This window comes from Rattus norvegicus, chromosome 9 (assembly GCF_021556685.1).
Source record: "Rattus norvegicus strain SHRSP/BbbUtx chromosome 9, alternate assembly SHRSP_T2T, whole genome shotgun sequence".
Classification (NCBI taxonomy): Eukaryota; Metazoa; Chordata; class Mammalia; order Rodentia; family Muridae; genus Rattus; species Rattus norvegicus.
The window spans coordinates 6,377,897-6,392,867 of NC_141542.1; the positions used below are offsets into that span (position 1 = coordinate 6,377,897).

Consider the following 14,971-nt stretch of genomic DNA (forward strand, 5'->3'; position numbering starts at 1 on the left):
TCACAACGTAGACCAGGCTGACCTCATATTCCCAGAGAAGAAAGTGTTGGGAGTGAAGGCATGCTGCCACGCTGGCTAATGTTTTATATTCTCCCTGTCTCTGTGTGTGTGCGTGCGTGTGCGCGCGCGCCTGCATGCATGTAAGAAGTCAGAAGACAACTTGCAGGAGTCATTTCTCTCTGCCAGGGCCAAGCTCAGGCTGTCCGACTATGCAGCAAGCCCTCATGCAGTGAGCCATCTCACTGGTCCAGGATTCTGTGTATGTTAGTGTGAGCCGACGTGTACTTGTGGAGGTCAGAGGACAGCCTCGGGCATTACACCTTTGCTGTCACCTTGCTTCAATCAGGGCACTTTGTTCTGCTTGCTGCTAAATACACCCAGCTAGTGCCTCTGCGGATCCTCCTGCTTGTGCCTCCTGCCTCTGTGACAGGTGTTCCGGGCTGACAGACCCACATCACCCTGCCTGTCTCTTACACATTTTCTGGGGACTGGGGCAGCAGCTATCTCCCAATATCGTCCAATGCTGTCCCAGACCCCTCAAAGTATCAAGGCTGCATTTCGTGCAGTATGTCTAAAGGCAGCCTGGTAGGAGAGACCATAATGAATACTGAATAAAAGTTAAAGAACTGAGAGACTGCTCAGTGGTTAGATCACTAGCTGCCCTTGCAGACAGAACCCTCTTCAGTTCACAGAAGGCTCACAGCCAGATGTGACTCAGCTCAAAAGATGCCCTCTGCTGGTTACCTCAGGCACAGCATGCATGTGGTGTGCAGCCAAAACACCCATACACATGAAATAAATAGAAAAATTCTTAAAAATGGAATAAACTAGACGACAAAGTTGACTTTTGGTTGTGTATGTGTGTGCGCGGTTTTTTAAAATTATTTATTGGCTGTGTGTTTCAATCACTCTAGGTTTCGGACAGTGAGGACTGGGAAAGTGTTTGCGAACCCTGTAACACTTGAAGGGGTAGGCAGTCCCATCCATGTCCCCTGCATTCCAGTATGATTACATAGCAAAGTGTTTTCTTTTTCTTTTTTTGACTTTTGATTCTTTGTGATTTAATATCACGCACCCCAATCCCATTCAACTGTCCCTCCATAGCCACCCTCTCTCTGGTCTTGCAACTACCCTAACCCCGCCGCCAAGAAAACTAAAACTCAAAAAAAAAAAAAAAATCTTGGGGTTGGGGATTTAGCTCAGTAGTAGAGCACTTGCCTAGGAAGCGCAAGGCCCTGGGTTCGGTCCCCAGCTCCGAAAAAAAAACCAAAAAAAAAAAAATCTCATTGTGGAAGCTGTGTGGTATCACAGTATACTGTTTTGCCTACACATCTTTACTTGTAAATGTTCCACTGCAGTGAGACAGTGGTCTGGTTTGAGGCCTCTGACTTCTGCTACACTATCAATACTGGATGTTCACTGGGCTCCTCTCAGATATCCTGTTGTTGCCCTGTGTCATGGAGATGTTGCCGATTTAGATCTGCAGGACTTGCCCCCTTCTAGTGCTCCAGCAGATCAAGATGGGGTAGCTGGGGGTGGGATGGGCCAAGTCAAAAGCCTGGATCTATTTGGGCCAGTTCTCCCACACCTGGGCCAGCTCTCCCACTCCTGGGCCAGCTCTCCCACACCAAGGCCAGCCCTCCCACTCCTGGGCCAGCTTTCCCATTCCTGGGCCAGCCCTCCCACTCCTGGCAAGCTTTCCCACACATCGGCACATCGAGTCCTAGTGTTTTCTTTTTGTTCTCCTGAGGCACAGTCTCCCACAGCCCATCCTGGCCTCTGTTCTTTATGCTCTGAGGATGACCTGAGCTCTATCCTCTGGAGTATTGAGAGGCAGGCACTCACCTGCCCCTGGCTGACTGACTGTGCTGTCTGCAGGATCTGCTGTTCTACGCCTTCTCCAACACAGTTGTGGTCAAGAACGTATGCAAGACTGACATTGCCGTGTATCTAGGGTGAGCCTAGCCCTCTCCTGTCCCTCTCTCCTCTCTGCCCTTCTCTCCCCTGCCTCTCTCTCCCCTGTCCCTCTCACCCCTGCCCCTCTCTCCCCTGTCCCTCTCACCCCTGCCCCTCTCACTCCTTCCCCTCTCTTCCCTGCCCCTATCCTCCCCTGCCCCTCTGTCCCCTGCCCCTCTGTCCCCTGCCCCATCCTCCCCTGCTTCTCTCTCCCCTTCCCCTCTCTCCCCTACCCCTATCCTCCCCTGCCCCTCTGTCCCCTGCCCCATCCTCCCCTGCTTCTCTCTCCCCTTCCCCTCTCTCCCCTACCCCTATCCTCCCCTGCCTCTCTGTCCCTTGCCCCATCCTCCCCTGCTTCTCTCTCCCCTTCCCCTCTCTCCCCTACCCCTATCCTCCCCTGCCTCTCTCTCCCCTGCCCATATCCTCCCCTGACCCTCTCTCCCCTTCCCCTCTCACCCCTGCCCCTTTCACCCCCTTACTTCCCTCTGTTCCTGCTTCTCTCTTTAAAAAAACAAACAACAACAAAGCAAGTAGCTCTGACCCATAGGGAGGGAATCCTAGCTGGGCTGTGTGGACCGCAGAGAGGACATGGGCACAAGCATTGCCATTCTGGCTGGGGACAGCAGCCAGGCCTGTGGCTTCTGTCAGTTAGAGATTGACAAAACCAACCAACCAAACAAACAAACAAAAAACAAGACAAAAGAAACAAACAAAAAAACCTTTTCTTTTTGGCTTAACATTTTTAAAATTACATTTCTTTGTGTGTCTGAGTGTCCCACAGCACCTCATGTAGGTCGGATGCTAGTCTGTGGGAGTCTCCTCCATCCTGCTAATTCTGGGGATAAAACTCAAGACTATCAGGCTCATTGGGAAGCAACTTAACCCACATAGAAGTCTCAGTTCTTCCGCCTCAGCCTCTGAAGTGCCAGGAAGGCAGGCAGGCTTGAGCCACCCAGCACCTGGCTGTTCCATTTGTGGCCTTTTTGTCTCTATGACTATATCATTTAAAGAAGTTTTAAAAAACAAAACAAAACAACCCACAAAGCATACAAGCAAATGACACTGTTTCTGGGTGACTCAGGCTGACAGGTAGCTTGTAAAGGGAGATGGTCACAGGCCGCCAGTGGAGAAATTAATTGTGCCTCTTCTCTTGGTTACAGGCAGAGGGTTTTCATAACGAAAAACCGCTTTGAGGCTAGCATCTTACCGCTCACCATTCCGAAGTCAATGGAGGTAGATATCCCCCACTTGCAGCTCCAAAGGGCCACAGTAGAGGGAATGGGGGCTCAAGGGCAGGGTTCTGTCAGCTGTGAGTTCTTTTACTGAATCCTCTTTTTTTTTAATTTTTTATTAGATATATTTCTTTACTTACATTTCAAAGGTTAATCCCCTTCCTGGTTTCCTGTCCATAAGCCCCCATTCCCTCCCCTCCTCCTCCCCCATACGAGTATTTCCCGTATACATCCCCCTTATTACCCTCCATATTTCCCTGCACTGGGGGTCCAACCTTGGCAGGACCAAGGGCTTCCCCTTCCACTGGTGCCCCAACAAGGATATTCTCTGCTACATATGCAGTTGGAGCCCTGGGTCAGTCCGTGTATAGTCTTTTGGTAGTGGTTTAGTCCCTGGAAGCTCTGGTTGGTTGGCATTGTTGTTTTTATGGGGTTGCAAGGTCCTTCAACTCTTTCAATCCTTCCTCTAATTCCCCCCAAGGGGGTCCTGTTCTCAGTTCAAGGGTTTGCTGCTAGCATTGACCTATGTATTTGACATGCTCTGGATGTGTCTCTCAGGAGAGAGCTATATCCAGTCTCTTTCCGCATGCATTTTCTAGCTTCATCCATCTTATCTAGTTTTGGTGGGTCAGGCTCTGAATGGCCGTTTCTTGAGTCACTGCTCTAAACTTTGCTTCCATATCCCCTCCTATGGATATTTTTCCCCCTTTTAAGAAGGAGTGAGAGCAGGGTTGGGGATTTAGCTCAGTGGTAGAGGCCCTGGGTTCAGTCCCCAGCTCCGGAAAAAAAAGGAGTGAGAGCATCCACATTTTGGTCATCCTTCTTGAGCTTCCTGTGGTTTATGGATTGCATCTTCCGTAATTCGAGCTTTTGGGCTAATATCCACTTATCAATGAGTGCATACCATGTGTGTTTTTTCTGTGATTGAGTTACCTCACTTACTGAATCCTCTTAGAGATGCTGAGTTACAAGGAAGCTGGAGGACTGGACCTGGTTCATTCCATCTCTAATATAGAGTCCTGCCCCTCCTCAACTCTCCCTCCCCGTCTTGCCTCTCCCCATCCCTCTCCTTTTTTCTCTCTTTTTTTCTTTCATACTTGTAGGTTTTGCCTTTTTCCTCTTCTTTTTCCCTGTCCTTGAAATATTTATTTGAGATTTTGTTCATTTTTATTTTATATGCATGGTGTTTTGTCATATGTGTCTGTCTGTGTACCACTTGCATACCTGGTGCCCCAGGAGACCAGAGGATGGCGCTGGATCCCTTGGAAGTGGTCTAACAGGTGGTTTGTACCTTCTGTGGGTGCTGGGAACCAGACCTGGGTCCTGTGTAAGAGCAGCCAACACTCTTCACCACTGAGCCACCTCTCCAGTCTCTTGGGATTTTTTTGTTGAAAACGAAGGATACACACATGTCAACCAAGAGCAGCTTTGCCTTCCTAACTGAGCATCTGGCCAGATAACTAGAGCCTGGATCCCAGAGGGAAAGAAGCATGTGACTTAGTGGCTGAGTGACTTAAAGTCTGTAGCTATATGAGGGCGTGACTGTAACACCCCCAAATGCACAGAGAAACTTGGTATGCAGAGGTAGAAGGAGACTTGGGGCTCACTGGCAGCCAGCCAGCCTAACAGAGAATTCCAGGTTCAGTGAGACCTGGTCTCAGACTATGGATCTGAGACGCTCAATGATTAGAGCAATAGGTTCAATTCCCAGCACCCACATGGCAGCTTACAACCACCTGTGACTCTAGCTCCAGGAGACATGATACCCTCTTTTGGCCCTAAAGATGGTACCCAAAGCCATGAGACACATACACACCCAAACACACAAAGAACTTATCTTTTTTTTTTTTTTTCGGAGCTGGGGACTGAACCCAGGGCCTTGTGCTTGTTAGGCAAGCGCTCTACCACTTAGCTAAATCCCCAACCCTTTATCTTTTTTTTTAAATGTGTTATTTTTATATGTAAGAGAAACTCTGCATCTGTCTGTGCACCACATTTGTGCAGTGCCTGGGGATGCCAGAAAGGAGTGTAGGATTCAGTGGAGTTGGCCTTACAGATGTTTGCAAGTTACCTTATGGGTTCTGGGAACTGAACTCTGATCCTCTGGAAGAACAGCCAGTATTTAATGGCCGAGCCAAGACACATCAATAAAGTATGCTGAGGAGGCAGGAGGAGCCATGAGTTCAAGGCTAGTTTGGGCTCTACCTTTAAAAGTAATAAATTCTAAGGTGCAAACACATCAGACACCTATCACAAGGAGCACTGGTTCACACTTTAATCCAAGCACTTGAGAGACAGAGGCAGACAGGTCTCTGAGGAGACTGAGTCCAGCCAGGGCTACACAAAACAACAACAAAATAAACAGTTATGACTGACCCAGATTGTTTTGGGTTCTGCATCTACAATGGTTGCTTCCTGAAGCAATGCTCTAACTAGCTGGTACACGCTTGTGATGATGTCATCATGATGGTCAGGACAAGGGCTCTGGCAACACGACTGTGAGAGACCATGTTTGTTGAGGTGGGAAGACCCACCTTAACTGCAGGTGCCACCACCCCATGGGCTGGGTTCCTGCACTGGATCAAAGAGAGAGCAAGCTGGGTTCTGTACAGCATTCTGCCTGCATATGTGACTGCAGGCCAGAAGAGGGCACCAGATCTCATTACAGATGGTTGTGAGCCACCATGTGGTTGCTGGGAATTGAACTCATGACCTCTGGAAGAGCAGTCAGTGCTCTTAACCACTGAGCCATCTCTCCAGCCCCACAAGCTGGGTTCTGACATGCAACTCCCAGCCTCCTGACCGCCCTTATCCATCTCCCAACCCCAATTGCCATGATAATCCATGCCCTGTCTATGAGCTAAAGCAAACCCTTGGGTCCTGCCCTTCATGTGCCTCCGTCAGGCCTTGATTCCAGCGTGTGTCCTACTCTTAGGTGAAAATGCCATCAATCACGAGTGCCCACTTTGTTTCCGATGCAATGATTCTGTTTGTGATCGATGGAAAAGTCTACAGTTACAACTTTATTGAGGACATCTGGAGAACAGTGAACGGTGTGTACCCTGAGCCTCTGCTTTACTCTTGCTGAGCTTGGTCTTGCTTCATTTTTGACATAGGGCATCCTGCAGCCCAGACAAGCAATGAACTAGTAAACCATGGCCCCTCTGCCCCTACCTGCCCAGAGCTAGGATGGCAGGTGTGCTGTGCCTGGTTCATGTGCTGGATGGGCCCTGGATCTGTGCATGCTAAGTGACAGCTCTGCCCATTGAGCCACAGTCCCTTCACTCAGATAGGTGCCTATTTGCTTTCCTCTTATTGTGTGTGTATTAGTGTTTGCCGGCATGTCTGTCTGTCTGCACCACATACATGTAGCCACCATGCAGGCCAGAAGAGGCCATCTGGTCATCCCCTGGACCTGGAGTCACAAGTGGCTGGGAGCCACCATGTGCTAGGAACTGAACCACAGTCTTCTGACAGATCAGCTAGTGCTAAACACCTGAGCCATCTCTCCAGCTCCTGTTTTTATTTATTTATTTATTTTTTATTTTTTTTTTTTTTTGGTGTTCTTTGTATTGTTTTGAGAAAGGGCATCACTATGTAGCGCAGGCTGGCTACAGATTCAAAATTCTCCTGCCTCAGCCTTAACTCCTGCACTAACAGATGTGTGCTACCATGCCTGGCCTAATGTCTAATTTTGGAGAATTCAAAATATGCAGCCAGGGGTGTTGGCACAAGACTTCCAGCCCATTCTCTGGGATGCAGAGGCAGGGAGAGATCTGTGAGCTGGATGTTAGCCAGGGATGTCTAGCTGTAGGTCAGTGAGCTCCTATCTCAAAACACAAGCAAGAACAAGAGGGCAGGAGACTGACAGCGGCGTACAGCCCATCTCCAGGGCCCATCACCCTGTCTTGGCCATTTCAGGTGCCTGCATTAAGTGCATACACACACACTGGAGTGAAAGTAGAGAGTTAATTCATATGGTTATAATGTATACGCTTTAACACATCTTCCTTTCAGGTATAACAGAACCTGTCTCTCACATTAGTGGTGACCCTTGTTGTTTTGAAGGCTACTTTTGCCTGGTAAGTTGGAAACTTTCATTTTCAAAGCACTCTAAATGGTACCACTTAGGCATGACCTAGGAATAGAGGCTGTGTAGTGGTGGCCTTTGGTGGTGTCCCTTTCCCCAATCTCACAAGAAGGTTGGCTGGCAGAGGATCTAACAGTCAGAGGGATTTAAAAGTCTGTCTTTTATTATTTTGTGTGTGATGATGTCTTGTTTTTTGAGTTAGCCTCTCATATATAGCCCAGGCCAAATATGACTCTGAGCTCCAGATCCTCCCTGTGTCACCTCCCAGGAGCCAAGTAGACAGACTTTCAGCTTATACTGTTTTACACTGGTTTTGTTGTTGTTTGTTTGTTTTTAAATGTATTGGTAAGTTCAGGAGATGGAGGCAGGCAGATCTTCTTGAGTTTTAGACCAGTCAAGTCTTCATAGTGAGTTCTAGGCTATTCAGGGCTATCTAAAACCTGTCTCAAAAAGAGAGAGGAAGAGAGATGGGGGTGGAGGGAGAGGGAGAGAGGGATTGTGTTTCTCAGGATCTAACTGGTAGTCCACAGCTGGGCAGCAGCAGTAGGCCAGCTTAAGCAAGCCTTGCCTCAGGCCCAACTGTTGGTTGCCCCTGGGAGCTCAGGATAGCAGTTGCTGTGAGACTGGCAGGCCTTTTCTAGGCCCTTCACCTTACCTCCCGGCTTTCAGATTTCTCCTGCCGCTCTCTGGGTCACAGAGGGAGCAGGATGGAGTATCGCTTGAATCTCCACAGCTACCATGGCTCACTGTTTACACGGTTCCCATGCCTAGGGCTCAAGCAGCGTCTGGCTTTGGTGTAGACAGATGTAAGGGGTAGTTTGGTGCTTTCATTTGCAATAAACTATGGTTTTGGGTCCCACAAGCCTGTGACCCCAGAGTTCCAAGCAGGCTTAAAAAGTCAGGCTTAGGCTCCTTCCTCCTGTGGAATGGGCCTCAGATTCAGACAGAACTGTCACTCATACTAGAACATCTGGAAAAAAGTCATTGTCATTCAAAGGTGCCAGGAAAGCACACTGTTGCTTGTCTTGCTCCAACCTCCCCCTTACATCTCACACTTCCTGGCTAGGAAAGCCAGGCAGCATGGAAGAAGCATCCAGCTAATTTATTCTATATCATGTGACCAAGGTGTGTGGCTCTCCAGCAATAGGGACTCTTCAGCAGGGTCTAGTAGATGACCAAGAAGCCTGGATTGTTTGGGTGTCTCAGGGCCTCCCTTGACCAAAGGCTTACATGGAGGCCTGCACATCCTGGCAATGGGGCTTTTATACAATAACCCAACAGTTTCTAGGAATGGTAGTGTCCAGGACAAAGAACCTCTCCCGTATAACTGTTTGTTTTTTGTTTAAGTCAGGGTTTCTCTGTGTAGCCCTGACTGTCCTAGAACTCATTCTGTAGGCCAGGCTGTCCTGGAACTCACAGAGAGCCAAGCACTTCTGCCTCCCAAGGGCTGGGATTAAAGCGTGTACCACCATCACCCAGCTCAAAACTACTTTTTAAAAAAATTAATTGGGGTTGGGGATTTAGCTCAGTGGTAGAGTGCTTGCCTAGCAAGCGCAAGGCCCTGGGTTCGGTCCCCAGCTCCAAAAAAAAAAAAAAAAAAAAAAAAAAAGAAAAAAGAAAAAAGAAAAAAGAAAAAAAATTAATTGAACCTAGGCTTGGTGGCCACCACCTGCCATCTCAATATTCAGAAGGCCGAAACAGGAAGACAGCCATGAATTTGAGACTAACCTTGGTGAAATAGTGAGAACCTCAAAACAAAATAGACAAGGAAAAACAAGAATGAAACAAACAGAGAAACAAAAGGAGTAAAGACTGGCCAAGGGGTTAGCTGAGTAAAGGTACCACTCACTCTCTCACACACGTACACGCACACGCACACGCACAGAGAGACAGACACACACACGTACACACACTCACACAGACATGCACAGACACATAGACCCAGACATACAGACAGACAAACAGACAGAGAATGTAGAGAGGCAATCACACTTGAACACAGCCCCATGAAACCATGTGAAGGTAGTAATGGATGCTTGAGGATGGCCAGTGAGAGGGCAGTTTGTACAGTGTGGGAACACTGGGAAGAAGTGTGATTCAGGTACAGTATGTGCTGGGGCAGGTCGAAGTGGGATTCAGTGGGGGAAGTGGAGGCTTTTTTAATATGAGAAACGATGACTCTGACATCATGCTCAGGGCACTGGAAACTCAGAGCAAATTGGTTGATTTCTGAACTTTGCAAATCTGACCCAGAGAAGAGGCAAACATGGCTGTCAAGGTGGTGTGGGATGAGGATTTGGAGTTTGGACGACTTTCCTCCCCTCGTGACCTCCTCATTAGGTGGGTGTTCAAAGATCCCATCCCAGTGGGTCAGGACAGAACCTTCCATCCTGGGGCTTGAAATCCCTCCCTTTCTGAGGAAAGTACAGTCCTGTAACAGGCCACCTGTGGCTGCTCAACCCTGGGGTGAACCTAAAGGTCCCAGACTGGCAGTAGGTGGCTGTAGCCGGGTGCCACATTCTATTTCTTATAGCTTACTTATGGATTTGACATATAACATTTTTGAACCGTGGCTCACTTGAGGAAGAGGGGAATCACTGAACCCACCAAAAGTGAAATCAAAGATAAGAGGTGTGTCTTACGTTGTTTTATTGCTGTGAAGAGGCATCATGACTACCCAGTGACACACTTCCTCTAGCAAGGTCACACCTCCTAATAGGGCCACCTCCTATGGGTCAAGTGTATTCAAACCACCACAGCAAGGCACAGTGGAACCAGCAAGCCGGGCCACTTTGTGGGAAGACAAACCACCTGGCTGCCTCACCAGAGTCTGGGCAGCAGCTCGGCGGGGCTGCACAGTGGTTTCACATGAGAGTGGGCAGGTGAGGGGCCTGTGAGCTGATGTAGGTTGTTTGTGTTCGTTGGAAACAAATTGCACCCTGCGGAGTGGGAGCTGACAGCTGGGAGCAGGTAAGGACAGGAATGCTTTCCTGACATGGAAACATACGTGGAGGATGTCTGAAGAGTGCTGAGTCTCTGTCTCTCTTATGAGAGTCTTCTCGACATTGTGGGGGTTGCTGCCTTTATGCAGGCGGGGGCTGGCACAGGACGGGGCAAGGCCCATGATTGGACAGTCAAAAGGAAGGCAGGGACAGAGTTTCGGTAAAGGGGAAGAGAGGAGAAAGAGGAGAAGAACCGAGATGGAGGCAAAGAGGAGGCCCCAGATCCCTGTGGCCTTAAGTGTGGGCAGTTTGTATCGCTACCAACTGGCTCTGAGCTTATTGTGTAGACATTTTGTGGGGTTTGAATTTACTGTTAACTGACTGCTAAAATACAAATGTCTGGAGTTTTGGTTTTTACCGGTTGTTGGGGGGCAAATGCTGGGAACGTGTACGGAGCAGAGTCCATGGCAGAGGGCAGAGGGGAGCCATAGCTGCCAGGGTGGGGGTTGCTGGGAATGTGAACAGAATCTCCAGTAAGAGAGCCACAAGATAGGTGGTTCCTGTATGAAACTGGTGTGACAGTGACCTGCCTTGGGAACTAGATGGCTGGAGAGATGGCTGCCAGACTCAGAGAGTAGCCATCAGCAGTGTGAGATGGAAGGGAGCTTAGCAGGTGAGACATTTTGCTGACTACGGTGAAAATACCCCGTAGATGCCATCCAGCCCAAAGGTGCCGGCTATTGAGGGTCTGAGATTATTTCAAACATTAATGCAACAAGATTGGTCCTGGGCTGTTGTCTGGGGCCATCGTCAACAGCACTGTCATTTGAGTGGGGAGCTACTCTCCACCTTGCCCTTTTCCACAGAACTGTCCTTTCTCCAGCCCCTTAATAGACACATCCAACCTTCCTGGAGACCAAGTAACTTCATTGTTTCAAAATTATCTCCTAGTTACTGCCCTAGCACTGTCATCAGACACCATGCCAAGGTGACTCCTTGAAGGAAGAGTTTATTGGGGTTCACATTTTCAGGGAGCCAGTTCATGACCATTATGGCAGGGGCGTGGCAGCAGGGATAGTGCCTGGGTAGCTGCAGAAAGCTCACATGCCTATCTACAAGCATGAGAAAGAGAACGCTAACTGGGCCTGCTCTTACCTCCAGTGACACATTTCTTCCACTAAGGCTATGTCTCCTGATCCTTCCCAAATAGCTCTACCAACTGGGTACCAGTGCTCAGATATAAGCCACAGGGGCCAGTCTCACTAAGACCCCACAACCTATGAACAGAAGCCTACAGGGTGTATTCTTAGAGCTTTCATCAGCAAACTTCATCAGAGACCCATTAAGTCTTATAGTGCGTTCACCCTTCAGCCCTTTAGAGTGCCAGTAATTTGTTTTTCTCCCTCTTGGTTGTTGAAGGCAAAGCTGTGCCATGCATGGTGACCTCCCCGCTGTCCCAGCTGTGTGGGCCACTGAAGTAGGATGTTCACTTGAGGGTTTAGAGTTAGTAGACTCTACATCAGTCAGGTGCTCCTGTTAGTTATAGCACTGATATGATAACCTAAGTGGTGAGCCCATATCTCTGAGGTGGGCAGTAGGGTGAGCGGGTGTGGGGAAAATGCCCCTATGGGTAGTTACTTGTATATAGTCCCTATCCATGTATATAGGTTTCCATGTCAACACAAAGTTGTCCATTTTTTTGGGTTAGACGCCCAAGGATAGGTCAGCAAAACAATTCCTCAGGTATAGCCAAGGTTGACCTGGAATTCCTGACCCTCCCAAGCTCCAGGGAAGCAAGCATGTGCCAGCACCAGGGTTTCTGTGATACTAGGGATGAACCCAGGACATCCTTCATGCTAGGAAAGCAGGTCTACCACTGAACAGCCTTGTGACATGCTCTGTGTTTTTCCCCCAGGAGTTATCAAATAACCTGTTTGCATATTTCCGTGGTGGCCAAATGCCTGGGACCAACATATATTTCTCCAACAATGGAGGATTCTCATTCGAGCTCCTGAACAGTGACAGAATGGTACGTGACTGGGGAAAGCAAATCGAAAGCAGAGTGGAGGTGGTTCGATTTGCTTCAGTGCTATAGCCACGGTCAGTGGCTCTGTGAGTGAACCCTGATTCACACTCCTGCAGGCCGCCTGGTGGAACTCATTGGCTCAGTGTGCTGGATACTTTTTTTTCTTTCTTTTTTTTTTTTTTTTTGGTTCTTTTTTTCGGAGCTGGGGACCGAACCCAGGGCCTTGCGCTTCCTAGGTAAGCGCTCTAATGTGCTGGATACTTTTACATCAGCTTGATACAATCTACAGTCATTTGTGAAGGAGAAGCTTCGATTGAGAAAAATGCCTCTATCAGTCTGGCCTGTGGAGCAGTTTCCTGACTGATGATTGATACAGGGGGCCCAGCTCACTGTGGTGCTACCAAAGCAGATGGTTGTGTGTCTGTCAGGAAACAGGTTGAATGAGCTGTGAGGGAGCAGCTAGTAAGCAGTGTTCCTCCATTGCTTCTGCTACGTCTCCTGCAGTAATTCATTTAGGATCTCTGTGAGTTTAAGACCACCGTGTTCTACAGAGTGAGTTCCAAACTCCACAGAGAAACCTTGTCTCAAAAACAAACAAACAGGGGCTGGGGATTTAGCTCAGTGGTAGAGCGCTTACCTAGGAAGCGCAAGGCCCTGGGTTCGGTCCCCAGCTCCGAAAAAAAAGAACAAAAACAAACAAACAAACAAACAAACAATCAAAAACCCAAACCAAACTAAAAGCAAAACAAAGAACAAAAACTGACAAACATGGGCATAAAGTAACTCTAGTCTTAGCCTCTGAGGCACGCCTAGCAGGAGGATGACCTGACTGCATAAAGCTGTGACCAGGCAAGCAATATAGAAGATTCCAAGTGAGAGTTTAAATGCAGACAGAAAGACAGGCAAGCAGGCAGACAAACAGACAGATGCACATGCATACAAACAAACACACACACACACACACACACACACACACACACACACACACACTGACTACTCCTCCAGAAGACCGAGGTTTAATTCTCAGCACCCTTGGGTGGCTCATATCCATTTATAACACTAGTCCCAGGTGATCTCTTGTCCTCTTTTGACCTCCACCAGTACCAAACACTTAGTGCATAGACACACATGCAGACAAAATACCCATATCCATTAGGAGAGAACAAAGAACCAAAAACTATGTCCACCCAGGTCCCCAAAAGGTCTTAGACTTTTTATGGTTTCTATAACAAAAGATGCAGGAGTGAGTGATAGATGAGAACAAAGAGACTAGCTAGGGTATAAAGGCACTTGACATGCTGAGATAGGAGGATAGCAACTTCAAGTCCAGCCTGGGCTATAGAGTAAGACCCTGTCTCAACAAACAGAACCCCACAAAACAGAAACTCATTTCTCATAGTTCCAGAAACTGGGAAGTCTCAGTTTAGGGTACCTATGACTCTACTGCCAAGATGGATGCCTCTAATTCTAAAATGGCTGATTTCAAGATGGCTGCCCTCTAATGTCAACATGGCTGATTTCAAGATGGCTGCCTTCTAAGGTCAAGATGGCATCTCAAAGCATTCTCCTAAAAAGAAGCTAATGGAAGTGAGGGGAGGGCAGATGGCAGATGAACAGAAGCATGAGAAAGACCATAAGCCTTTCAGTGAGAGAAAAGCTCTGGTTTGAGTATGAAGTGTTCCCAAAAGTTTTGTATGGTGAAGGTTTGGACCTCATTGGACTGCTTGGACATGGGACTATTGGCATGTGATGAGACTCTGAGGGATTTGATTTCATCAATGGATTTCTCCACTGATGGGCTTATAATTCAGTGGTATTCCTGGGAGGCAGCAGAAGCTAAAAGATGAGAGGAGATCTAAGAGGACCCCATAAGAGTGCAAAGACTACTTCTGATGTCTGTGGGTTATTTGTTGTTAAGGTTGCTTCCAACACCTTGGCTGCTTGCAGCAGTCATCACAATACACACACATACACACACATACACACACATACACACACATACACACACATACACACACACACACTCACACGCACACACATACACGCACACACGCACACACTCACACACACACACTACTCTGCATTGGGGTGTGCAAGGGTACATCACTTAAGATTGGTTCTATGGCTAGGCATGGTGGGTGTGGTGGTACACACTTTTAATGCAGGTACCCTGTTTGTTTGTTTTTTTAATTATGTATTATCTTAGGTTGTATTCATTGGTTACATGAGAAATCTAGGACACAGCAATGTTGGGTGTTACATCATTGTTCCCTAAAAGGTAGGATGAATGGACAGATTGACCACACGGTAGGAGAGCAGCCTTAAGTCTTTTGTTGTTCTAGATGTTTTGAGATAGTCTCTCTCTACATGGCCTGGCTGTCCTGGAACTAACTGAGTAGCCTAGGCTGCCCTTGAACTCAAAGATCCACCTGCATCTGCCTTAAGAGTGTGGGGAGTAAATGATGTGTCCCCAGACCCATCGAGCAGCCTTAAGTTTTGCTTGTTTGTTTTGTTTTTCAAGGCAGGGTTTCTCTTTGGAGTCCTGTCTGTCCTAAAACTCACTCTGTAGACCAGGCTGACTTCAAATTCAGAGATCTGCCTGCCTCTGCCTCCTGAGTGCTGGGATCAAATGAGTTAATTACCACCATCCAGCTAAGCAGCCTGAAGTCTTAAGTGTATGTTATGAATTTGGCTGTAAGGCTCAGCAAAACAAGTTCAGGGTTTT

The 14,971-nt window shown here is 48.0% G+C and overlaps 1 protein-coding gene across 31 annotated transcripts in view; it reads left to right on the forward strand.

Moving 5' to 3' along the window:
• The window catches only part of Catsperd (catsper channel auxiliary subunit delta), a 37,990-nt gene that overhangs the window by 3,670 nt on the left and 19,349 nt on the right, over positions 1-14,971 (forward strand). For 17 of the 31 annotated variants that reach the window (XM_087567616.1, XM_087567605.1, XM_087567615.1 and 14 more), the window contains exons 2-7: positions 915-969; positions 1,879-1,955; positions 3,117-3,189; positions 6,124-6,241; positions 7,206-7,270; positions 12,136-12,249. In XM_087567616.1, the coding sequence (XP_087423742.1) occupies positions 3,184-3,189; positions 6,124-6,241; positions 7,206-7,270; positions 12,136-12,249 (303 nt within the window). In that variant the 5' untranslated portion in view covers positions 915-969; positions 1,879-1,955; positions 3,117-3,183. The remainder of the gene's footprint in view (positions 1-914; positions 970-1,878; positions 1,956-3,116; positions 3,190-6,123; positions 6,242-7,205; positions 7,271-12,135; positions 12,250-14,971) is intronic. The other 14 variants (XR_015628894.1, XM_087567621.1, XM_087567613.1 and 11 more) reach the window with 2 other exon arrangements.